General features: G+C 35.7%; 1 protein-coding gene across 2 annotated transcripts; it reads right to left on the bottom strand.

Moving 5' to 3' along the window:
- Positions 1 to 7,068: 7,068 nt before the first annotated feature.
- On the bottom strand, positions 7,069 to 27,663 carry LOC142357392 (monoacylglycerol lipase ABHD2-like). 2 transcript variants are annotated; one of them, XM_075409039.1, is made up of 6 exons: positions 27,105 to 27,663; positions 20,270 to 20,454; positions 19,471 to 19,503; positions 12,498 to 12,679; positions 11,837 to 12,009; positions 7,069 to 7,288 (listed from the first exon to the last, which is right to left on the bottom strand). In XM_075409039.1, the coding sequence occupies exons 1-6, from the start codon at positions 27,491 to 27,493 to the stop codon at positions 7,084 to 7,086; spliced, it is 1,167 nt and encodes a 388-aa protein (XP_075265154.1). In that variant the 5' UTR covers positions 27,494 to 27,663; the 3' UTR covers positions 7,069 to 7,083. The 2 variants fall into 2 exon arrangements, with proteins under 2 accessions (XP_075265154.1, XP_075265155.1); XM_075409040.1 differs by lacking the exon at positions 19,471 to 19,503 and having other exon boundaries at positions 27,105 to 27,662.
- Positions 27,664 to 27,907: the final 244 nt, after the last annotated feature.

The following is a 27,907-nucleotide window of genomic DNA, read 5'->3' as shown; positions in this document are numbered from 1 at the left end:
AAATTTAGATCAGGCAAAATGAAACATAGCCGAGAGATTTCCAGAAAAATGCCGCGATAGACGCTTGTGGCCTTCCATGAATTGAAACAGCTAGAGAAACAAGATAGACAGATCAACCACCGGTCCTTTTATAGACCACTAGAATTTTTGGGTTATATTCGAACTGTCAATTTTATGACACATACGGAACAAGCCATATGACACATACAATACTTCTACAAGGAACAAGCCCTAAAAGAGCTTTTTCAAAATTGATATTCGAAATCAAAAACTCAAGATTAATACTAAAGAATTAGGGCATATAAGTTTAGCACTACTATAGATCTTTAACTAGTAAATGTTCATAAAATTCAAAGTTTCATTAGCGAATTCAAAAGTCAATTTTTTGAGTGAGGCAAGTCACGCAATTGACCTAGAAGCAGAAATGACGTCGCACAAACAAATTTTAACTGCAAAGCAGTAGAAGTCATTGAAAAAGTCAATTCCAAGAGGTAAGAAGTCAGGTCGTAATAATCATCGATGGAGACGACGAATTAAACAAACATAGCCGGTAGAATACCGGAAACGACTTGATTCGTCGGGCAAAATAATCTCTACCCTAACTTGGACAAAATCAGAATATCGAAAAGAACACTAGAAATAACAAAAATAGTAGACCAATATAACATAAAAAGCGTCAAAATTTTTTCAGTTCAGGGGTGTGGGTAGGTGCTGGGGGTAGGTACGTGGGGGGGGGGGTAGGTAGTTAAGTGGGATAAAATTTTGTCAAATTGACCTCTTCACCTTGAATTACAGACTGTTACCAATTGCTATGCATTACAAACTAAGCTATTGTTAAAATCCAATGTTCGAAAATAGAAGTCAACAATCAAAAACGGAGGTAAATGCTCGAACACAAAGAAGTCAAAATTCAAGTCATGAACAAACTTGCTTTATGCTAAAAAAAACCTGTAGAATCTCATTACTCCTCTCCGAGTCGTAAAAACCTGTAGAACATCAATACTCCTCTTCGAGTCGTAAAAACCACGATGTCCCCAAAAAAAGCCGCTATCGCTTCGCGGCTATTAAAAAACAAGGGGTTAAAAGTCACCCGAAAAGTCAGATCAAAAATTTTGCATAAAAACACGTTTACAATTATTGCTTCAAACTTTGTTCGAGAGGAATAAAAAACGGATGCCGGACGGGGAAGGAATCGTTTAATTTCTGCATCTGTTTAGCGCGATTATAGACACGAAAACATTATGCAATCTATTTCAGGCGAGGTCGGAACGCCACAGATTCAAGACCATCGTCAATCAACAAGAAAACTACGAACAGTTCAAATAATTCAGAGGTCAAAAAGCGACACAATTCAAATTCAAGAAACAGAAACCAAAACCGAGCTTCGAGAACAAAGAATGACAAAAGAATAAGTTAACAAAGAATATTAAATTTTCTGGATGTGAAAATTATTTTTAACAAGAGTAAAAGAACATTTAAGATGTAGAGGATTAAAAATAACCGAATAACGTCAAACTCTAAGAACTACCCTTCACACCGTACATATAAGTCTCTAAAACAGTTTCTATGAAGCGCATACTTGGAGACTTGTGAGCTGAAATGCTCTAAGAGAACTTATTGCGGTCAAGCAAAAAATCGCACGAAAAAGATCAACATGACTAATATAATTGCTACAAACTTCGTTTGAGAGCAATTAAAAAGAGCTACGTCGAGTTTAATTAAGGCCCAAATGGTCGAGTTGTTAAAACTAACGTTTCCATTCAGGTTTAAGTTTTTGAGCAAATCAGACTATATCCGGCAAAAATTGACAGCTACAGGAAACTATCAAATCACGTTCTCTGTGCAAACACCTTTCACTCAAAAATGACAAACGTTTTGATGCAGGCACTCAGAAACCAAGACACTCACGAAATAATCTGAAAATAGCAAAATTTCCCCAATAACTCCCATTTTGTCAACCCTAGAGTATCCAAACTGCTCCTTCGTAAGCTCGAATGATTGCATGAAATGAAGAACATTTAACATAGCCGGCAGATTGCCGGAATAGCTGCGAAAGAATAGACCTGCGTGCCATATAATAGAGATAGAAACAGATACAGATCTAAATTGAAAAAAAAAATCGACGCCGCTCAAAAAACTAGGCTAAAAAACATTCAGCGATAAATCAATAAAGCTTGTTAAAACTCATTCAACAGAAGCCTCTTATTAGGGACCTTTACTGCACAAAAGAGTTTCCTTTGACCTTAAACATAGATAGTAAATGCTATATAAAACACAAATTGTAATTGGGGACATACAAATCACTGGCGGAACAGAACAGATCCGCTTCAGCTTATGGAGGCAGACCTTAGAGAACGAGGACAAACCAAGCGAATGGCAGCTCTAATTTATTAATTTATCACAGCCTGCTTCAGTGGGGAGGGGGTAACTAAAATCACTTCGGGGTCTTCAAATGACGTGATCAGAGGTTATTATATACCACTAAAACCACAAAAAAGTGGGCGTAAAGACACCAATTGTTGCGCACTTTTCATTTGACTATTAGTAGAGAGCCGATGCCACTTGAGTTCAGCTGCTTAGAATTGTGAATAAGAGAGAAATTTAGATCAGGCAAAATGAAACATAGCCGAGAGATTTCCAGAAAAATGCCGCGATAGACGCTTGTGGCCTTCCATGAATTGAAACAGCTAGAGAAACAAGATAGACAGATCAACCACCGGTCCTTTTATAGACCACTAGAATTTTTGGGTTATATTCGAACTGTCAATTTTATGACACATACGGAACAAGCCATATGACACATACAATACTTCTACAAGGAACAAGCCCTAAAAGAGCTTTTTCAAAATTGATATTCGAAATCAAAAACTCAAGATTAATACTAAAGAATTAGGGCATATAAGTTTAGCACTACTATAGATCTTTAACTAGTAAATGTTCATAAAATTCAAAGTTTCATTAGCGAATTCAAAAGTCAATTTTTTGAGTGAGGCAAGTCACGCAATTGACCTAGAAGCAGAAATGACGTCGCACAAACAAATTTTAACTGCAAAGCAGTAGAAGTCATTGAAAAAGTCAATTCCAAGAGGTAAGAAGTCAGGTCGTAATAATCATCGATGGAGACGACGAATTAAACAAAACATAGCCGGTAGAATACCGGAAACGACTTGATTCGTCGGGCAAAATAATCTCTACCCTAACTTGGACAAAATCAGAATATCGAAAAGAACACTAGAAATAACAAAAATAGTAGACCAATATAACATAAAAAGCGTCAAAATTTTTTCAGTTCAGGGGTGTGGGTAGGTGCTGGGGGTAGGTGGGGGCGGGGCGGGGGTGTAGGTAGGTGGGGTGGGGGTAGGTACGTTGCGGGGGGGGGTAGGTAGTTAAGTGGGATAAAATTTTGTCAAATTGACCTCTTCACCTTGAATTACAGACTGTTACCAATTGCTATGCATTACAAACTAAGCTATTGTTAAAATCCAATGTTCGAAAATAGAAGTCAACAATCAAAAACGGAGGTAAATGCTCGAACACAAAGAAGTCAAAATTCAAGTCATGAACAAACTTGCTTTATGCTAAAAAAAACCTGTAGAATCTCATTACTCCTCTCCGAGTCGTAAAAACCTGTAGAACATCAATACTCCTCTTCGAGTCGTAAAAACCACGATGTCCCCAAAAAAAGCCGCTATCGCTTCGCGGCTATTAAAAAACAAGGGGTTAAAAGTCACCCGAAAAGTCAGATCAAAAATTTTGCATAAAAACACGTTTACAATTATTGCTTCAAACTTTGTTCGAGAGGAATAAAAAACGGATGCCGGACGGGGAAGGAATCGTTTAATTTCTGCATCTGTTTAGCGCGATTATAGACACGAAAACATTATGCAATCTATTTCAGGCGAGGTCGGAACGCCACAGATTCAAGACCATCGTCAATCAACAAGAAAACTACGAACAGTTCAAATAATTCAGAGGTCAAAAAGCGACACAATTCAAATTCAAGAAACAGAAACCAAAACCGAGCTTCGAGAACAAAGAATGACAAAAGAATAAGTTAACAAAGAATATTAAATTTTCTGGATGTGAAAATTATTTTTAACAAGAGTAAAAGAACATTTAAGATGTAGAGGATTAAAAATAACCGAATAACGTCAAACTCTAAGAACTACCCTTCACACCGTACATATAAGTCTCTAAAACAGTTTCTATGAAGCGCATACTTGGAGACTTGTGAGCTGAAATGCTCTAAGAGAACTTATTGCGGTCAAGCAAAAAATCGCACGAAAAAGATCAACATGACTAATATAATTGCTACAAACTTCGTTTGAGAGCAATTAAAAAGAGCTACGTCGAGTTTAATTAAGGCCCAAATGGTCGAGTTGTTAAAACTAACGTTTCCATTCAGGTTTAAGTTTTTGAGCAAATCAGACTATATCCGGCAAAAATTGACAGCTACAGGAAACTATCAAATCACGTTCTCTGTGCAAACACCTTTCACTCAAAAATGACAAACGTTTTGATGCAGGCACTCAGAAACCAAGACACTCACGAAATAATCTGAAAATAGCAAAATTTCCCCAATAACTCCCATTTTGTCAACCCTAGAGTATCCAAACTGCTCCTTCGTAAGCTCGAATGATTGCATGAAATGAAGAACATTTAACATAGCCGGCAGATTGCCGGAATAGCTGCGAAAGAATAGACCTGCGTGCCATATAATAGAGATAGAAACAGATACAGATCTAAATTGAAAAAAAAAAATCGACGCCGCTCAAAAAACTAGGCTAAAAAACATTCAGCGATAAATCAATAAAGCTTGTTAAAACTCATTCAACAGAAGCCTCTTATTAGGGACCTTTACTGCACAAAAGAGTTCCTTTGACCTTAAACAAATTCAAATTAAACTTAAGGTTTAAAGTGCAAAAGTCATTTTATTGAGTGAGTTAAGTCACGTATGATCAAAATCTAATCACGCAAATAACCTAAAAAATTTTGCGAAATCGAGTGAGAAATGACGTCACGCGCGCAAATGCCGTTAGTGAGAAGAAGAAGTCATTCAGAAAAATTGACTTTTTCAGCTTTGCTGTGTGAACAAATGTAAAACGAAAAAAGAGCGTCGGACGACGAAACAAAAAAAAACATAGCAGGACAAGTCCTGACGTACAACTCAAAGAATTTTCATTGACTAAACAGAAAAACTAGAACTAGAATGGACTTTGAGTGAATTGAGAAAACTATTTTGAAAAATCAGATAAAAAAAGAAAAAAGCAGAAAATCAATGTCAAAACGCCGCATGTGAACAATAAAACTTCTAGCGAGAAATGAAAATTTAATTCAAACAAAAAAACTAGGCCTGGAATGAGCTGTGAATGGATTGGGAAAACCATCTAGAAAAAAATCCGATCCAAAAGAAACGAAAAAACAGTAAAAATCAGAGTGAAATTGCCGCATGTGAACAAAAAACCGAATTTTTGTTCAAACACCGTTCCGTTTTCTAACTCTACTTAAAATTAGAGCGAATAAACTTCACGCCGCAAAACCACTCGCTTTTTTGCTCCATTTCCTGTTTCGGCGTGACCAAAATCACTACTCCAATTTGACTTCAAAAAACATGAAAATGTGTGAACAGATCTTAAAAAAAGACAGCGCCCCAATACAATTCAAATTCTTTGATTTGTAAAAAAAATTAGCTGAGCTATAATAGCCGGCTGAGAAGATGACGGCGGCTATTAACAAGTTAAATTGAACAAGATGTTCGCTATTGTGCGTTCGCATGTAATGTTTCACAACTGTCATAAAAAAATAGCCGAAACAAAAACTTTTTTATTTGACTAGCAAAGACTGACCAAAACGCACCGCTCTTTTCACAATCCTATTAGATATTTTCCTACTGTAATTTACATGAAGTCAATGTCATTTGTTTTAGAATTTAGATTTACTTGAAATGTTTTCATATTTGCAGTAACTATGTCATCAACGTAACCGATTACCGCCTGAAGACTTGCTTTTGAACGACTGGTGGACTAGTGGGAGCTCTAATCAAATTTATTGCAGCGTGCTTCAGTCGGGGGAACATACAGAAAATCGCTGCAATGGCTTAGCAGAACTGCAGTCTCAAAACGACAACGAACGAAAAACGTACCCGGCAGATTGCCGGAAAATAGCCGCCGTTGATTCCAATCAGCATGATTGGGATTGAAAGAATAGATATTGAAAAAAAAAAAGATTTTTGTACAAAATTATTCTTTAAGTCCAATTTATTTTGATGGCATTTCGTAGTTGAACATACTTCTGTTTCTTAGAGAGAGGCTCTAGGGGCTACTATCAATACCAATAAGCATAAGATATGGTAACTAAGACTTATAGGAACGACGTTCAAATAGCGGGCATCTAAAATTGGGCTTTATGGGTTTATCCCGTTTCTATTTCTGACTTCAATTTTTTATACTGACTCTGTTCATTTTGAATTGCTTTGCTGAGCAACTGATGTTCAAATTCACTTTTAGCAGAATGAGAGAAGAGAGAAACTAGCCTAGAGAAGTCAAAAAGATTTCACGCAAAATGTCGAAAAAGCGGCAAAATGGTAAAGCGAAAAAGAGTTCGACGAAGTAAAAAACATAGCAGGACAAGTCCTGACGTACAATTCAAAGAATTTTCATTGACTAAACTGAAAAACTAGACCTAGAATGGACTATGAGTGAATTGAGAAAACCATTTTAAAAAAATCAGATCAAAAAATAAGAAAAAAAACAAAAAATCAATGTCAAAATGCCGCATGTGAACAAAAAACCATTAGCGAGAAACCGAAATTTTGTTCAAACATCGTTTTCTCACTCTCCTTTAAAATTACAGCGAAAAAAATTCACGCCGCAAAACCACTCGCTTTTTCGCTCCATTTCCTTATTCGGCGTGACCAAAATCACCACTCCAATTTGACTTCAAAAATCATGAAAATGTGTGAACAGATCTTAAAAAAAAAAGACAGCGCCCCAATACAATTCAAATTCTTTGAATTGTAAAAAAATAGGAGCGCTATAATAGCCGGCTGAGAAGATGAGGGCGGCTATTAAAAATGAGACAAAATCAAACTCCGAGGACTAACGCAGAGAATAGTCTGTCGAATTGGCCCAGACCTCTGGCAGCCTTGACATCTTTCCAGTTGATGCCTCGCTCCACAGCTGTCTGCATGATGAGAGGGTGCTTCTCAACTAAAGAGATCCACCTCTGCGTTAAGATGTAACTGTAGACCGCCTGCATTTTGTCCCACCTCGTCATCCCAACTGAAGCTCTGTACAAAATACACGTTCTATAAATTTAAAAACAGCCGGCAGAAGAGCACCGCAAAATAGCTACACTCAGCTTAAAACTTCGCAGCTAAAAGGAATAATTTCGCATCAGAGTTCGATTGATGGAGATATCAGCCGTGTGGAACTCTCGATGCGCTCACAAAAGTCTCATCGCTCACAAAAGTCTCATAACTTGCGCCTCTGAGAACTTGACTAGACTACTTTTATCTGCCATTCTTCGTACAGGAAAACCAGCAAAAGATTGGGTTTAGACTTTCAGTATTCATTTCAGTGTCTTCCTCTAATCATAAGGCGCGTACAAGTTATTTGAATGATGAGTTATGCAACTGTTGTTAATCAAAACGAGCGTTGATTAAAAAACGGATAAAAGAAACAGTCGGAAAATCAGAACTGAACACGTAGAAATAAGCTTGTACGGTATTGTACGTATAACTAATTCCAGCTAACAGTCAACTGATAAACTTGTCGAAGCAGCTTTAAAACCACCCAAAACCACGCACGTATTGGTTTTCTTAAGTTTTTTAAACCGGAAGTACTTTTTGTTCAGACGGCGTTTTGACGTAATAAAGAATGTGAGTAAAATTTCTGTGTGAACTAACTTTTTCTGAGCGAGAGAAGTTTTTTTCAAGCGCTGCGTTCAGTGAATGACTTTGTGACTTTGAAATGAGTTTTTGAGAGATTGGCTTACATAGATGGCAGTTTTTAGCCGTGTTTTCGTCCATTTAGCCCCATTTTTTTTAAATTGTAACTTGGTTTTTTGTCGAAGTAAATTATGATCGATGCCGCATCAATTGCAGCCATCTGAAATCGATACCAAAATGTTTCTGAGAGCTTAATAATGCGTTTCAAGTGCAAAATTGGTCCATAATTCTCAATTTTTTGTCACTTTTTTTCATCTATTTGAGCGCAATTTTTTAACCAAATCAGTAAATATCTCAACATCTTTTTGATAATTCCTGAATTGGATGCCTCTTTTTGTCGGATGCGTTTTTGTTTTATAAAATTGTACAAAGTTTTCTAAGTTTTTTGTTTGTACTGTGAGTTTATTTACCATGAAAAGTTTTTGAGTGCACCATCGGTCTTCTTGGTTTTGTTTTGTCGCTAACTGAATTTGTTTTGGTGATAACTTTTGTTCTTGGCGAAAACTCAGTGAAATTGTTTACCATATTTTAAACATTTTTATTACAAACCGTTTTACTGTTTCGCAATTGAGCTGTTTTCACTTCTTACTGAATAAGAAGATGGCTATGTAATGTTCTTAAACCTCGATATCTTATGAACAAAAAATCCACGTTTTTTACTTAAATTTTGACTTTGATTTTAAACTAGAGTTTCCAATTTCAATTTAGGTTTTCGATTTTTCAGTAATTGCGAAATAGTTTATCTTTTTCACAATGTCTGTATTCTCCAAATTCTAGCATGTTTTCTAACATTCTCCTAAGACCTGTAGTTTTATTCGCCCTGACTTTGTTAAATTAAGAATTATCGATATGAACTAAACATTTTCCTGTGAACTTTTAAGGATTTTTGTTAGCAAATGATTATATTTATCATAATATGGCACTGAGATTTTCCTAGCTTCACTTTTACAAATTTTGAACAACACTAATTTTCTGAGAAAAGTCTTATGTCTTGGTTTTGGTAAAATATAAATTTGGCGTTTGAATGTTGTTCTGTCTCTTTAGTCTTTTTCATGATTAAAATAAATTTGATTAATTTTTGTCATTTATTAGTTTTTAAACGAGTTCATTGTGATTTGAAGCGAAAACTAAGGTTTTTTATTAAATCGACAAAGTTTATTTAGTTACCCATTGATTACTGTTTTTTGCTGTAAAAGTTTTTCGATTGAGAGAACTTATTGAAATTGATAAATTTTGTAACAATTTTTGTCCATTTCTTGCAGTATTAAAACTTTTCTTTCAGAAAAAAATTTCCGGAGCCTAACATTGCTCTGCTTTTGCTGCTCGCGTACATTGATGATTCCAATTGCATACAAAAAAATTGGCTATTTTTTAAATCAGTTGGTTTTATGGGCTATCATCATTTTTTAACTGATTTTTAGTTTTTAGTAGTCACTTAAGTAGGAACCAGTTAATATAAAAGGCAAATCTTTCAAGAAGGCGACTCCAGTCTTTTCCCGAATTCTTCCGGCTGTTTTATGCAATTTTTCGCTTGACCGCTTTTTTTTCTGACCCATTATTTGACTTTTTGTCCTCAAAAAACGGAAACAGGTAGCGCCCAGCCGGCATTCAGTGCTCTTAGAGCTCTTGAGCTCCGTGTCAGCTCAAAACGTTTTGGAGAATTAATCCTATTGTGCTAACGGCGGACCTTAGAGCTTGAAGACACCCCACTGATGAACCCCCCCCCCCTATTGCCCAACCACCCCACCCCCACTGTTGCCCCAAACCCCCCTCAGCCCCGCATGGCCCAGAAAACCTCCTTAAGGGTTTGATAATAAATTACTGAAAAATTTTTGTTTGCCATGGAATAGTTTTCAACGTTTTAATATCGGAAATTTCAGCAATTGTTTTTGAAAAACTTGCATTTTTAGAAAATTTTGTCGTTTCTTAGATTTCTCTAGCCTCAAGGAACCTCCTCTAGGGTTTGGCAATAGGTTACTGTATAGTTTCTAGATTTGATGGAATGTTGTTCAAGATTTTAATACCACGAATTTAAGCAATTTAAATAAAAACATTTGCAATTTTTTCAAGTTTTATGAAATTTGAAATTGTTTGGCATTTTTTCTTAGTTTTCTCCAGCCTCAAGAGCCAAGAAACCTCGTATAGGGTTTGATAACAGGCCTGAATAATTTCCAGATTGAATGGATGTTTTTTCAAGATAAAATAACGAGTTTTAGAAATTTTTTGACAAAATTGCAATTTGTTCATTTTTTTACTTTTATTGTCAATATTCAGGTTCTTTGAGCCTCAGGGGTCAAAAAACCTCCGTTAGGGCTTAACAATAAGTTACTGGACTTTTTTTGTTCTTGGATTATTTTTTAACTTTTTATAACAAATTTTACAACTTTTCAATACTGCATAGTTTCTAGTTGTAATGGAACGGTTTTCAACATTTTAACAGCACAATTTTCAGCATTTTTGACAACATTTGCAGGTTTTTCCAATTTTTTGAAATATTTTGTCATTATTCAAGTTTTTCCAGACTTAGGGATCAGAAAACCTCCTTAAGGATTTGCTTATAAGTTGATAAAAAATTTTTTGGCCATGGAATAGTTCACTTTTTAATATCACAAACTTTACCAATTTCTTGATAAAACTTGCATTTTTTCGAGCTTTTTGAAAATTTTGTCATTTTTTAGTTATTTCCCAAGACTCAAGAGACAAGGAATCTCTTCTAGGATTTGATAATAGGTTACTGCAGTTTCTAGAACTAATGGAATGTTTTTCAATATTTTAAAATGAATTTAATCAACCTTTTAAAAAAAATTTGCAATTTTAGGTTTTTGAATCTTTTTGATTTTTTTTTCATTTTTTCAGGTACCGCGGTCTTAGGACCTCCTCCAAGGTTTAATACTAAGTTTTTTTTTGCAAATTTTTGGAAAACTATGTTCCAAGTTATGGATCTTGAGCCGCTGAAACTATTCAAAGCTTGAAATAGGGATACTGGATAGTCTCTTGAGACAATGAACTGGTTTTGAAGATTTTAATGTCTTGAAATTTAGTACGATTTTATTAAAACTTGCGATTGTTCTCAAAATTCTTGAGTGTTTTTTTCCTTTTCCGAGTTTCATTACTGGCCAACGAAGTCTTGCAGATAGGTTACTTGAAAGAACTCCAGAGAGAAAAAAATGGTTCTAAACATTTTTTCCACTGAGAAATCTGAAAACTTTTCGTTTAAATATGCAATTTTTTTTAAAATATCAGTTTTCTTTCTATTTGATTTATTTACTAACAAGGCTAGAAAACTAAAAGTTGCTAAGTCGAATCATGCTAAAGCTAGTCTCACTAAACTGTGGCTAACTACTGACGAAGCGAACCGCTCGCCGGTCATTTGAGAGCAATTTTGCCCGACGTTAGTCGGTTAGTCTTTTTTTGTAGTACTTGAAATAGTTGCACTTGAGCGCTGATATCCAACCAACATGCGGGGGGGGGGGGGCACAAATGGGAAAACGCAGTCCAGTAACCAAATCGTTACAAATCCAATTCTGACTAATCTAGTCTTGCAAATCAGTGTGGAATAGTGGAAATGTTATGGCACTTTGATACCAAAAATCAACTAGTTGAATACTATACAAGCAATATCAATTCAATTATCAAGTACGGTATTCTAGTTTATGGTAGCTTTTAAACATTATCATCGATAAATCTCCAGAAAGAAAATTATGAAAATGATGCATCTTTGGAATTTCGGAGAAAATTGTGAAACGCTTTTTACTAGAAATGTACCGTTTAAAATATTTGAACATCGTATTTACAAGCTCTTAAACATTGTTCTTCTATCGATAAAAATTTCACATTCTTATAAAATGAACCAAATAAATTTATTCTTTCTTTTCCTTTATGACTAACCTAATGCAGTCGTATCCTTGGCATATGGATAGGGCAGTCACGAATTTCTTCTGTCTCTCTGGCTGCTCCCCCAAGTACTTGCAGACCTGGTTGCCCCCCATGCTGTACCCAATAGAGATGAAGAGCGAGTCGGGAAACATGCCGAATGCTTTCTCGCACATGGCAGCATACTCCTGGTCAAAATCGAACCCATTAATAATTTCTAATGTTTTTTTTGCGCTGAATGGAATGGAGAAATCCCGTTTAAAGGAAAGTAGTTTGATGGCTAAGCAGCATCAAACTAATTTTGGGAAAACTGAGATAGACTGCCGGAATTAGCTACCGTATGCCATAAAACAGCAGTTGCCGTCAACAAGAGAGAACAAATACATGACGATCTTCAATTTTATCTCATTTTATTAACAATGATTTTATCAATTTGACTATTAATGATGCTCAGTGACGCCAATATGCTCAATATATGTTGTTACATCGGTCTTCTCCGATTTTTTAATTTGAATAATCCTTTTGTCCGATATCAACCAGCGACATTATTAGATACGCCAAATAGAAATATCGACACCCGTGACCTAATTTTATCTCAGACTCAGACACCAAATCACAAAATCGCATAAATTCCAGTTGGTTTGAAGTCACCAATAGAATAGAGAAGTCTAACAACCTCAGTGTTCCCATAAGTGAAGAGTCTGGGAGTTTTCAGCTGAACATCCTCTAGCACTCCTAGGTGGTTCAGACACACTATCCGGTATCCTCTGGAACAGGCAGCCCCTACAGTACTCTGCACATAGCTTTTGTTGTAGCTTCCAAAAATACCAGGACACAAGAGTAGCGTCACTTCTTCGCCTATAATTATACGTACAGTTACACGTCTTTATCCATTTTCAAAAAATGAAAACCAAATTCACCCGCATGAAAAATCTAAAACTAGATCTAAAGGTGGAATTCATGACTTGAAATTCAAATCTTTTAATAAAAATATGAAGATGCCCTTTTCACAGAAACTCAGAAAGGTACAAATTATCAAACGCTGTTTTCAACAATTAGCTATTGCTAACTAAATTTTGTACTTGGCAATAGTTGGTACTCCAATTGCGAAAAAATTAGCAATGATGTCCAGCTGAAGTAAAAAAAAATGTCTCACGTATGAGTTGTTTTCGAACTTGCCCTCCAGAACATCAAATATTTTCAATTGACTTCAACCACTTCAATTAAAGAAAGCAAAACTCGTCGTGAGAGTGACTTAAATCCAATGTTGCCAAAACTATTTGCAGAAAACACCAAAAATTCCACAAAAAAGTGCTAGCAAAAATCAATTGAAAATTATCGCGCAGGAACGATCAAAAAGTTGTATTGACGGCAGCGCTGACAAAAGGGCCCAGGAGCAACTATGATGAAATAAGACAACCGAAAAAACTACGGAAACTGCCACCATGCAAAATAATAGACTCTAAAGAAGATCAATCAGGACTTGTTCAACCAATCCTTGGGCATTAAAACACACCCAGTAGGGTTAGAAGAAAACTCAGAAATAAAATCCCGTTAGCCATTGCAAATTTCTTTAGCGAGAAGATAAATTTTAAGAAACATAGCTGGCAGACTGCCAGAAGATACCCGCGGTCTCGTAGATCTACAGTCTCGTAAAAGAGATCAATAATTTCATTCACATCATTAAATGCTGAGATGTTATATTTTGATTAAGAATCTTTATAACTTATTGCTGCTTTCACTTGACCTTATCTCACTGGATTCAAAAAAAGAAAAATCAACTTGAGAGTGAGGAAGACATTTTTCAGAGTGAGGTAAGTCACGTGTGATCACGCGAAAGAACAAAAAAACTCGCACTACTAAGAGTTAAAAATGACGTCACAAACGCATTTAAGTTGAAATTGACCTGGAAGAATGACGCAAAAGCAGATTTGTGTGATTGACGTCATATGGTCGTAACAAAATCGTGACGACAAACTAAAAAAGATGCAATTCAAAGAATTTTTATTGACGAAACAAAACGCTAGACATAGAACGGATTTTGAATAGATTCCAAAAACTAATTAGAAAATCTGATCATAAAATTGCGAAAAACTAAGAACAAAGGTCAAAATGCCTCATGTGATTAAAAAAAACCACTAGCAATAAAGCAAATTTGTGTTCAAATATTCGTTTTCGCAATCTACTCTCAAATTCGAGTAAAAAAAAAATTCACGCTGCAAAACCACTCGCTTCTTTGCTCCACTTCCTGTTTCAGCGTGACAAAAATCACTACTACAATTTGACTTTAAAAATCGTCAAATGTGTGGACAGATCCTAAAACACAGCGCCCCAAAACAATTCAAATTCTTTGAATTGTAAAAAAAACCACGAGAAGGCAAAGAAGAGCCTCAGCTATCGCTTTTCGGCTATCAAAAGTATCATAAATAGAACTTCTATATGTTGCCAACCTGATATACAGGAAAGAAAAACATTGCAAAATTAAGAACATAAAAAAACTGACGTGAGCCTACCTTTGGTTGTAAGTATTCTAATCCAAAAGCGGGTAACGCCTATAGATAGTCGTAGAAAGGGCGAAAAATAAGGGGTCAAAAACAATTATTTACAAATATTATGCATCTACTTCGATATGCATATTTACGAAATTAGGCCTTTCGATCAGTTTCGGTGATTTGTACACATAGAAATTAGACAAAACAGACTACAATCGGGACTTTCCAAAGACAGGCGAGGGGTCAGATGTTGTAGTTAGCTTAAGGGAGGGGATTAAAGCGGCGGCTGATTCCACATTAGTGCATGAACAATTCTATTCAAAACTACTCAAGTATATTCAGAACAAAATATAGCCAACAGATAGCCGGCAAATAGCCACCGTTGACGCGCTTGATGCACATCGGGATTGAAACAGAAAGAAGAGAAAAATTGACCGAATTTCTTTTTTTTCAGTGTGAAAAACATTTCTAATTTGGCGTGCAGTTTCAGTTACATTCTAAAACTATACTTTATTCAGTTTCTAAACTGACGATGAGTGAATTGGGAAAATCATTTAGAAAAAATCCGAACCAAGAAATCGAAAAAACAGTAAAAATCAAAGTGAAATTTCCGCATGTGAACAAAACACCACTAGCCAGAAAGCGAATTTTTGTTCAAACACCGTTTTCTCACTCTACTTTACAATTTGAGTGAAAAAAACCGCAAAACCACTCGCTTTTTCACTCTACTTCCTGTCTCGGCGCGATCAAAATCACTGCTCCAATTTGACTTCAAAAATAATGAAAATTTGTGAACAGATCTAAAAAACAGACAGCACCCCAATACGATTCAAATTCTTTGAAATGAAAAAAGGGGGTTCCTAAATAATAGCCGTTGAGAGGCTGATGGCGGCTATTAATAAGCTAACTCAGCAAAAATCACGCAAAGTGCATTAGCTATGCAATACTCAGACAAAAAAAACATTAACAAAAAGTCAATAAATTCTTGAATAAACGCAGCACAAGAAAAAATCTTTTGAGCAGAAAAATGTTTCCGACGGCATTTTCCTCAGTTTTTTCACGAGAAAACGCTGCCTATATAAAATTTCTCCCGGTGAAATTAGACATATGACTCTAAAGGAGGACGAATTTTTTGAGTCACAATAAAAATCAATAGAAGTAAAACAAAAGCTCACTTAGCTGTCTGTATCACAGCTATTAAACATTAGTAAGAGCTAGAGCTCTAAAATTTATGTACGAATGAATGGATGAATCAGGAAAGAGTAATAAGTACTTTTTATTCAATTGAGAGATTCAAAGAATTGCCCACATAGATTCTTAGTAAGAAATGAAGTGCTTTATAAACCCGGTAGAATGCTCTGCTTTATTCACAGCTTCTCTGAAATACATCAAGACTAATTATGATTACTATACATCTGCAAAACAAAACGCTTGACATTGAACGGACTTCGAATGGATTCGAAAAACTATTTAGAAAATCTGATCATAAAGATGCAAAAAACTAAAAACAAAGGTCAAAATGCCACATGTGATTCAAAAACCACTAGCAATAAAGCAAATTTGTGTTCAAATATTCGTTTTCTCAATCTAGTTTCAAATTCGAGTGAATAAATTTCACGCTGCAAAATCACTCATTTCTTCGCTCCACTTCCTGTTTCAGCGTGACCAAAATCACTACTACAATTTGACTTGTAAAAAAAACCACGAGAAGGCCAATAAGAGCATCAGATATCGCTTTTCGGCTATTTAAAGCATCATCGCTAGAACTTCTATAAGTTGCCAACCTGATACAGGAAAGAAAAATTTGCAGAATTAAGAACATAAAAAAGACTGACGTGAGCCTACCTTTGGTTGTAAGTATTCTAATCCAAAAGCGGGTGTATTAAACCAAAAGCGGGTAACGCCGATGGATAGTCGTAGAAAGGGCGAATAATAAGGGGTCAAAACAACCATTTACAAATATTATGCGTCTACTTCGATATGCATATTTACATAAATAGGCCTTTTGATCAGTTCCGTTGATTTGTACACTTAGAAATTAGTTAAGCTTCAATGGGTCTTCACAGATAATTGCCAGAGAGGCCGAAAATTTTCACGATTCTCCAAACAAAACAGACTACCATCGGGACTTACCAAAGACAGGCGAGGGGTCAGATGTGGTTGTAGTTAGCTTAAGGGAGAGGATTAAAGCGGCGGACGATTCCACATTAGTGCATGCACAATTCTATCCAAAACTACTCAGGTATAATCAGAACAAAACATAGCCGACAGATTGCCGGAAAATAGCCACCGTTGACGCGCTTGATGCACATCGGGATTGAAACGGAAAAAAGAGAAATTGACCGAATTTCTTTTCTTTTTTCAGTGTGAAAAAGTGTTCTAATTTGGCGTGCAGTTTCAGTTACATTCTAAAACTATACTTTATTCAGTTTCTAAACTGACGAGTGAATTGGGAAAATCATTTAGAAAAAATCCGAACCAAGAAATCGAAAAAACAGCAAAAATCAAAGTGAAATTTCCGCATGTGAACAAAACACCACTAGCCAGAAAGCGAATTTTTGTTCAAACACCGTTTTCTCACTCTACTTTACAATTTGAGTGAATAAACCCCGCAAAACCACTCGCTTTTTCACTCTACTTCCTGTCTCGGCGCGACCAAAATCAGTGCTCCAATTTGACTTCAAAAGTAAGGAAAATTTGTGAACAGATCTTAAAAAACAGACAGCGCCAATACGATTCAAAATCTTTGAATTGAAAAAGGAGAGCTCCTAAATGACAGCCGTTGAGAGGCTGATGGCGGCTATTGATAAGCTAACTCGGCAAAAATCACCCAAAGTGCATTAGCTATGCAATACTCAGGCAAAAAAATATTAAACAGTAGTCAATAAATTCTTGAATAAACGCAGCACAAGAAAATCTTTTGAGCAGAAAAATGTTTCCGACGGCATTTTCCCCAGTTTTATCACGAGAAAACGCTGCCTATATAAAATTTCTCGCGGTGAAATTAGACCTATGACTCTAAATGAGGACGAATTTTTGAGTCACAATAAAAATCAATAGAAGTAAAACAATAGCTCACTTAGCTGTCTGTATCACAGCTATTAAACATTAGTAAGAGCTAGAGCTCTAAAATTTATGTAAGAATGAATGGATGAATCAGGAACGAGTAATAAGTGGTACTTTTCATTCAATTGAGAGAATCAAACATTTGCCCACAGAATTTTAGTAAGAAATGAAGTGCTTTATAAACCTGGTAGAATGCTCTGCTTTATTCACAGCTTCTCTGAAATACATCAAGACTAATTATGATTACTATACATCTGCAAAACAAAACGCTTGACATTGAACGGACTTCGAATGGATTCGAAAAACTATTTAGAAAATCTGATCATAAAGATGCAAAAAACTAAAAACAAAGGTCAAAATGCCACATGTGATTCAAAAACCACTAGCAATAAAGCAAATTTGTGTTCAAATATTCGTTTTCTCAATCTAGTTTCAAATTCGAGTGAATAAATTTCACGCTGCAAAACCACTCATTTCTTCGCTCCACTTCCTGTTTCAGCGTGACCAAAATCACTACTACAATTTGACTTGTAAAAAAAACCACGAGAAGGCCAATAAGAGCATCAGATATCGCTTTTCGGCTATTTAAAGCATCATCGCTAGAACTTCTATAAGTTGCCAACCTGATACAGGAAAGAAAAATTTGCAGAATTAAGAACATAAAAAAGACTGACGTGAGCCTACCTTTGGTTGTAGATAATCTAATCCAAAAGCGGGTGTATTAAACCAAAGGCGGGTAACGCCGATGGATAGTCGTAGAAAGGGCGAATAATAAGGGGTCAAAAACAACCATTTACAAATATTATGCGTCTACTTCGATATGCATATTTACATAAATAGGTCTTTTGATCAGTTCCGTTGATTTGTACACTTGGAAATTAGTTAAGCTTCAATAGGGCTTCACAAATAGTTGCCAGAGAGGCCGAAAATTTTCACGATTCTCCAAACAAAACATACTACCATCGGGACTTACCAAAGACAGGCGAGGGGTCAGATGTGGTTGTAGTTAGCTTAAGGGAGAGGATTAAAGCGGCGGCTGATTCCACATTAGTGCATCATGCACAATTCTATTCAAAACTACTCAGGTATATTCAGAACAAAACATAGCCAACAGATTGCCGGCAAATAGCCACCGTTGAAGCGCTTGATGCACATCGGGATTGAAACAGAAAAAAGAAGAGAGAAATTGACCGAAATTCTTTTCTTTTTTCCAGTGTGAAAAAGTGTTCTAATTTGGCGTGCAGTTTCGGTTACATTCTAAAACTATACTTTATTCAGTTTCTAAACTGACGAGTGAATTGGGAAAATCATTTAGAAAAAATCCGAACCAAGAAATCGAAAAAACAGTAAAAATCAAAGTGAAATTTCCGCATTTGAACAAAACACCACTAGCCAGAAAGCGAATTTTTGTTCAAACACCGTTTTCTCACTCTACTTTACAATTTGAGTGAAAAAAAACCGCAAAACCACTCGCTTTTTCACTCTACTTCCTGTCTCGGCGCGATCAAAATCACTGCTCCAATTTGACTTCAAAAATAAGGAAAATTTGTGAACAGACAGAGCCAATACGATTCAAATTCTTTGAATTGAAAAAGGAGAGCTCCTAAATAATAGCCGTTGAGAGGCTGATGGCGGCTATTAATCAGCTAACTCGGCAAAAATCACCCAAAGTGCATTAGCTATGCAATACTCAGACAAAAAAAATATTAAACAATAGTCAATAAATTCTTGAATAAACGCAGCATAAGAAAAAAATCTTTTGAGCAGAAAAATGTTTTCGACGGCATTTTCCTCAGATTTTTCACGACAAAACATTGCCTATATTAAAATTCTCCCGGTGAAAATAGACCTAAGATTCTAAATGAAGACGAATTTTTGAGTCACAATACAAACAAATAGAAATAAAACAATAGCTCACTTAGCTGTCTGTATCACAGCTATTAAACATTATTAAGAGCCAGAGCTCTAAAATTTATGTAAGAATGAATGGATGAATCAAGAAAGAGTAATAAGTGGTACTTTTCATTCAATTGAGAGAATCAAACAATTGCCCACATAGATTCTTAGTAAGAAATGAAGTGCTTTATACACCTGGTAGAATGCTCTGCTTTATTCGCAGCTTCTCTGAAATACATCAAGACTAATTATGACTACTATACATCTGCGTCACTGATTCTGATGAACAAATAGTCCGTTTTCATTGCAATGTGAAATTGTATATGAAAGCCAATAATGAGGGACATGGTATAAACAAGCGAGAGTTTTTCAACAGTAAAATGACACTACTCGTTACATTTTTTCCCAAAGATCACAACTTTGGATCTTACGTCACCCACTTATGAAATAACAAAAAAAAATACTCAGATTATACAAGTGAACGTTTATCAGACTCACTTGAATTGAGTCTGACTTGCTATGGTAGTACAGCCTTAGTAACACCAGGGCGTTGTTACACGACAATTTACCCATTGCGCCAAACTACCAAATGCCATAAACCCAATTTATTTATTCCCTTCAATTTTTTTTTGTTTCAATAACTTCAATCAGTAAATCCCACTGTCAACAGTTAAATCAACAACAGTTAAATCCCACTGTCCTCTGAGACATGGTCACGTCCCGTAAAGAATGACCAAATAAACTCGTTTGACATTACGATAAATATTTTATTAGAGAATATGTAATAATAAATTCTGATAATTTCAATAAATATTTTGGGTATTCTGGCACATTGCGTATTTTCTCGTGACCCTGTTTAAATCATATGGGCAATAAAATGGTTACAGTCACTGAAAGTACCATCTGAAGTTTAAAGTCCGACATTTGAAGTTTACAATAAACGCTTTTCGATAATAGAAAAGCTGGAAAGTTTCCCGAGTCCGCAAATACTCACCACTCTCGTGAGGCTTTAGTGGTTCATAGACGTGGAAATAGACGACTGATCCGTCAGATGGAAGAGTGACGGAATACTGTTTGCACTCACTCATATCGGCAGCTGCTTTGTGTGGCTTCTGCATTACGCCGAAGAGTACAGTCTGGATGTGACCACTCTTGCCCCAGAACCAGGTTGGCTTGTACCTGTAGCGTACACACTAAGCATGAATGACCAGGCGATGCCTCATCAAATAGAGGTACTAAAATACAGAATTTTCAACAAATCTGATCAGCCGAAAAATTTAAAACCAGGAGGCACGGCAATGTGCGTTTGCACATAATATTTCGAAGCAGCTCATCTTAGATTTCAACTAAATTAAGAACGAAACGAAGCAGATTTAAAATTTTCAAATTAACAAAGAGTAGTTCATGCTTTTTAATCTAAAACCTAGTGGATTCATAAATAAGTAGAGTCTTGTATATGAATGAATTTAATAAAACTGAGATTAATTTTTTTATTTCCCTAGAACGCACAAATATTGAACTAAGCTTACAATATTGATTTTATCAAGTAAACACCTAATTTTGCCAAACAATAGAAACCAAGATTCTTAATTTAAATACTATCCAATTTTCTGATCAATATTCAAACATCAATGTAATTCAACAATGCCTTATACATACATAGCTTGGTTGACCTCTAAATTTGCGTTTTTTGACTTTGTTATTTCAAGTAACCACAGACGTCATTTCATTGAGCGAGGTAAGTCATGCATTTCTATAAAAATTTTCACGCGATTAGACAAAAACCAAACAAAACGTTAAAAAAGACCTCATGCACAAATATTCAGCTGCCAAGGGTAAAAGTAACCAAAAAGTCTCTAGCTTGGCGAGTCATCAGATGGTGACCTCTGCTCGATAATAAGAAAAAAGGTAAGGAACATTAAAAAACGTTTCGATTTGCAGCATTTATAAAAAATGAAGATAACAACAAAAACATAGCCGGCAGATTGCCGGAAAATAGCCGCCGTTGCAGCGCATATCGGGATTGAAACAGAAAAAAGAAGAGATAGAAATTGACAATTTTTTCCCTAAGTTTCAAAAATTGTTCTAATTAAGTGTGCAGTTTCAGTTAGATTCTAAACCCAAACTTACTTCAGCTTCAAACTGAAGGGTATTAAGCTTAATACTAAAATCAGCTAGCAATCTAATGAACTTTGATAACCTAATTCAAAAAGACTTAATGACCGGGCTATATCGGTTTATCCCGTTTACTTTGATTTTGCTCTTTTGACATTGACAGTATTCACTAAATTATGTAATTCAATGCTTGAAAGAATTTAAAATCCATTCAGTTGAAACAGTGAGTGAAGTAAGTCAGAAAATCGTGACTTATGTAAAACGAAAAACGTGATCAAAAGGTAAAGCGAAATAAGAAAGGAGAGCGCCTAGATAACAGCCGTTTGAGAGGCTAACGACGGCTACTAAACAAGTCAAATTGCCGCATGCAAAAAATTCTCGCTAAAAAAATTTGGGCCACCGTTTTCTACTTTTAAAAGTAAAACCATTAATGTAAAACCAATATCTAATACGCTTGCCAGGTTTTTTGATGATACTTATGTCTTTCTACGGCAAATGTATTGTCCGACAAAATTAATTGAACAAAAATACCAGCCGGGCATATAGTTACCCCCACACTTAGCTGTGACCGGGACAATAGATCATCGCAACTTATGATAAATTAATTTTTTACTCAGTCACCCATTCCAACTTTAGTCGACTGATTAAACACTCGAAGTCAAAAAAATATATATGTGCTAGTTGAGTCATTTTCGATTAAAAAATACCCATATGTGATTACAGTCGAAACTCATAAACATACTACGTCTCAATTTGGAAGTTTAAAAATGATCAACGTAAAAAAATCTGGAAAACAATTACATCATAATTCAACCTCTACTTTTGGTCACAAATGGAAAATCAGGTGCAATCTATAGATTAGTAGTTTCAAGTCACAACAAAGATATGATTTTCCAAAAATGCCTTCAACTTCATAATTTTCTAGATCCACAGCAGCTTCGCTAAACCGCACACTAAAGTGCCTACAAAAGCTCTAACAGAGGTGCACAAGGTCTTGATGCCCTCGTGTTTTACCAATTTATCTCATTTTGTGCACAAAAAGTCAAATTGTCCAACGAAAAATCGATAATGCAAATAATGCAATAAAGAAGATTTCGGAAACGAACCGACAGTTCGCAATTTCAAAGAAACTTGAAAATTGTATTTCCTAACTAAGACAAACCTAACCGTATACTTCAACAAACTGAGTTTTGGCGTAATTCAGGATTGCTTTTGTCTGCTGCAAAAAATATAGCTGGCATATTGCCAGAAAAATGCCGCAATAGCTTTGTAGATCTGCAGTCCTAAGATTTTAACAGAAACAGGCCAAGGAGAAATTTCTTTTTGTCAAATTCTGAGATGTTATATTTTGATTACGAATCCGTATAGGTTATTTCTGCTTCTATAAGCTGCTCTCTAATAACTTTCATTAAGAATGAAATGCACTCACTTGACCTTATCTCTTTGAATTAAAGTAAAGAAAAGTCAGTTTCAGAGTCATTAAGTGATTTTGAGAGCGAGGTAAGTCACGAGCGACCAAAAACTCAATCACGCAAATGAACAAAAAAAGTGAAAATAAACAAAAAGAGTGAAAAATGACGTTACGTCACGAAGTGATTACGTCATATGGTCATAACAAAAATCTTGACGAAATAAAAAACGTAGCAGGACAAGTCCTGACGTACAATTCAAAGAATTTTCAAAATTGACTAAAACCTGGAACGGACTATGAGTGATTTAGGAAAACCAGTTCCAAAAAAAATCAGATAAAAATTGAAAAAAATTGAAAATCAATGTTAAAATGCCGCATTAAATAAAAAAAACAGTAGCGAGAAAGCGAAATTTTGTTCAAACACCGTTTTCTCACTCTACTTTAAAATTGTAGCGAAAACATTTTACGCCCCAAAACCACTGGCTTTTTCGCTCCAGTTCCTGTTTCGGCATGACCAAAATCACTACTCCAATTTGACTTCAAAAGCATGAAAATGTGTGAACAGATCTTTAAAAAACAGCAGGACAAGTCCTGACGTACAAATCAAAGAATTTTTATTGACTAAACAAAACACTAGACATAGAGCGGACTTTGAATGGGTTCGAAAAACCAATTAGAAAACCCGATCATAAAAATAGAGAAAAACTAAAAACAAAGGTCAAAATGCCACATGTGATTAAAAAACCACTAGCAAGCAAATTTGTGTTCAAACATCGTTTTCTCAATCCACTTTGAAATTCGAGTGGATAAATTTCACGCTGCAAAACCACTCGCTTTTTCGCTCCACTTCCTGTTTCGGCGTGACCTAAATAACTACTTCATTTTGCCTTCAAAAATTGTCAAATGTGTGAACAGATCTTAAAAAAACAGACAGCGCCCCCAATACAATTCAAATTCTTTGAATTGTAATAAACCAAGAGAAGGCCAATAATAGACCCAGCTATCGCTGTGCCGCTATTAATAATTGTACCTAATAACATACGTTTAATTAATCAGTACCAACGATGATTTTATCATAGCTGTGTAGCTCAAATTTCATGACGTCCAATTTTATGTCCCCAATTAAAGGCGAGCCGGCGAGTGTAGAAATCATTTTTAGTGAGTTGTCACATGCAATAAATTTGACTTCTTTTGGCTTTTTGGTCAAACGCGTGAACAATAAGCAAAACAAATAGACAAACAAACAAAACCAATAGAAAAACATAGTTTACCTTCGGAGCGTAAAAAGACAAACAAGACCCAAATAATAGTCACAAACTTTGAGATCAATAAAATTGTGATCCCATTCTATCCCTGATTTCATTGACACTCTACCATCTGAACTTCTTTAGTAACAATGTCATTCAAAATTCAAGGGCTTGGATCAATCTCATTCTATACTGACGTTTAACTACAGTTAATGTCGTTAATTAAACTTGATCAAAGAGTGAATAGGTTAGTAAGTCACGAATAATTAAAGAACTCACCGAACAAACAATAAACTCCAGAAAAAAGTTAACAAAACTGCTTTCAACGTCGAAAAACAGTTCGTGACCAGTAGAATTGAGTGAACAGCCTTGCTGCTTTGACATTTTTGGAATGACTGCAAAGAAAGTGTGCACAAAAAATGGGAAAAATGGACTCAAAACTGTGTCCAATAAAAAGCTGTCAACATTTAGACCAGAACGAACTTTCCAAAAATGTGTTGCATCAAACATTTATCAAGAAATGAACCTCACGTTTAATAGTTTCTATATCTTAACTTTCGACATTGAGAAACCCACAAGAAATAAAAGCTTCTTGAAACCGAACATAGAGAAAAACTGTTCAAAGAAAAATAGATATGGGACGGAACGTCATATTTTCAGACGGTCTATCCTATTATATGCCCCAATTATGGCAGGGTTTCCCTGATGGGGCGGCTATACATTATATGACCACCAAGATGATTAAGTTCTAATGGGGAAGATCCGAATATTTGCATAAGAAGGGCATATAGTGCTACAAACATCTTTAGAGCGCAACTAAATGAAACGACATATCAATCGTTATCAAACCCAATAGTCGGCATTCAATAGTAACCGCTGTCAAAACGAATGCAACATCAAACATCCAGAAGTCTAAGTCTCAGTCGAGGACATCTAGTCTATTCCATTATCTCATTGGACAAAAACACCAACATTCTGAAATCATTAAAACCTCACCTATTAGTACGGATGTCAAGTCATCAACTGAGGTCCTCTAATGAACCGGTGCCGATGACGGACGTGCATCAAATTTGGTAAATATCGGCCCGTTAAATATGGGGGCACAAACGATTGATCTGTCCTTCGGGAAAACAGCTGGACTAACATTAGGATAGTCGGTTAAATAGCAAACCATAGCATACAATTGTTGCACTTTTAAGCTGGTTAATTGTTTTCTTAGCGTCATGGTACTGTACTCAATAAAACTGGTCAGTACATCAGTAGAATGTGATGAAATTACGCGTCAAAATTGGAATTTGCGAAAAACTAACAAAATCTAGTTAGAGGGTCCTAAATTATTTTATTTATCTGCATAATCATCAGACGGCACTGCGATAAAAATCTTAATTACAAAAGATTCAAATTCATTACACCTATTGGTGTTGAACAAATTTTAAGCAAGCAAGCAAAGTCAACAAGGTAATTGTTGCCTATAAATATGCAATACATAGATAACATTTTATAAAAACAGAATTTCATTTTTACATTAATTGTCACTGGCAGGGTAACGGAGGGTGAGGTAAACAGTTAAAAGGTAACCGGCCCAAGTCGGACAAATTGCTCTTAAACGACTGAGGGAACAAGGTTTGGTAATAGTTAGCTTAACCTCAGGAAGGCTAACCTCGCGTTGGGGTAAGGTGTGGGGTAATTAATCTAAACCTTTAAAAATTGCCCGTTCCACCCAGAAAGCATGTCATATCAGTCGTTTCGTTAAACTGTACACCTAGGCACTCAAAGAAAACAGTACTACCTAAGCGACTCAATGATCACGACCTTTACCAGTTCATTTCCGACCTTTAACGTTTCTCTCACATTTTGATGACACAATTCTCATTCCTAACTTAAACGGCCTTTTAAAGATCTATTCCCGTAAGCTTCCAAGCTGATTAATGGAATCTCTAAGGCAGGGGTTATACCTGAAAATATCTTCGGAAGCGATAGCGCGAAAAACTCGGCGTTTAATCACAAAACTAAGGAACTGTTTTCAGTAAGTAGCATTATAAAGCACGTACTTGAATAAGTTTTTAAGTATATTGAGGATAAAAGTTATCAAAGGTACAATTTAGGGTTGTTAATTGCGTATAAACAATAAAACACAATGATGCCTCTGAAACCGTTTAATTTCCGAGATGTCGCTTTTTTTCCCGAAGTTTCTCAACAAATAGAAAATTGCAAATGTTTTGGACTTTAAACTTCAATTTGTGCTGGTGTGTACCAAGTGTTAACCAGAGACTACCCTCAAGTGTGGAACTAAAAAACTACTAAAAACTTCAATAAAAATGCTAATCTGATATAGAAATTGGTTTCATTTGTATGATTTGTATAAATTTTATATTGCATAATATTGGACGTATACTGAGAGTCTAGAGCGCAGGGTTAGAGGGCATTAATACCCCGTAACCTGTCTCCTTTTGATCATGAGAAAGTTGATATTAATTTCAATTGTAAAATTTATTTTATTTTACCTGATCAAAGAAATATTCTGACATTTTTTCGCCAGGCAAATATCGTTTTCAAAAAAAGTTACCATCCATCAGAGGTTGAACATTACGTGTCTAATGTCCGAAAAATCTAGTAAATATACTCAATTTTGGTGGACTTTCTCACGACCTGTTTCAAGATTAGAGTTGTAAGTGTGTGTAGAAACGAGTGATACTAGGCTAAGTTAGTTCAAATTTGCTTAAAATCCCCACTTTCGACGGATACAGTCTCTAATTACCGGAATGATAGAAAGCCTAATTGGTGATCATTTTCAGAAATGTCCCTCGTAGTAATTGTGGATAAGAAGACAATTAGTTGTTTTGAAATTACCCATAAGCTCGTTCACAAGAATATTTAAGGCTCTGAATTTGGTCTCAAGAAATTGCTGATAAAATTTGGTAAGTTTTAGTCTAATATGCTCAAAATGGATTTTTTCCAGAAAACGCAAAATTTATTGAAATTTGTCTTTTCGGACATTGGCCACGTAATGTAGTAATCAAAGCGATCATTAAGAATAGACCCATTCAAAAACTTACGCAGATTTGAAAATGGAGCATTTGTCCATGATTCGTTTAATGTCCAGTACACGGCTAGTTGCTGTTCTGACGTCACAATCTACATCATCGCCAGCTTCGACTGTGTCTACCTCTACCTCATCATCACCCTCTTTCATGTGGACTAAAGGAGCTTCTCCCATTTGGTCGAGGTGCAATAACTGTTTGAAGAGATAGAGAACAACAAGGACAAGAGCCACGCAAGCGTAGATAGTATTCAATTTCTCCGATAGCTGTAACTCCTGAGCAGCGAACGCGCTGGAGATCTGAGGCAAGATGGAGTTAGCCGAGGTCGGATAATAATCGGTGAAGGTCTCAAGCACAGAGTTGAAGTAAGTCGAAACGTGCTCACTGAAAGTGCTGCCTCGCATAGTTGCTTTGTTTCATACAGCAACGGTTAGTTGGTTACTTTGAGCTCAGCCTCCGAGTGCCTTGCCTAACTTAAACACTACATATTGCACTGTATAGATGATGATGAACGCCTATTATGGTCAACAGAATGTCTGAAATGTGGTACATAACATGTGAACAGTTGGTAAATAATAACTAGCATTGCTTCAATATTGCACTTGAGATGTGGAGTTAATTTACAAAGAGAATTACTGTTTGGAAATCCCATTTCGATATCTATTAAGAGATTAAATAAACATCACGTCGCCTCCAAAATTAACAACCAGCTGTTCAAAATTCTTTCGGTATAGTCAATATCAGATTATTAAGGCAAAGAGAAGAATAACAGAATAGATCCATACGAAAGATCATAAGACGTCTGAATGGCTTCTCGG

This window comes from Convolutriloba macropyga, unplaced genomic scaffold, assembly GCF_964194025.1.
Source record: "Convolutriloba macropyga unplaced genomic scaffold, txConMacr16.3 SCAFFOLD_3402, whole genome shotgun sequence".
In the NCBI taxonomy this organism is placed as follows: domain Eukaryota; kingdom Metazoa; phylum Xenacoelomorpha; order Acoela; family Convolutidae; genus Convolutriloba; species Convolutriloba macropyga.
The sequence above is the reverse complement of the archived record's forward strand: the minus strand, read 5'-3'. Positions and strand labels throughout refer to the sequence as shown.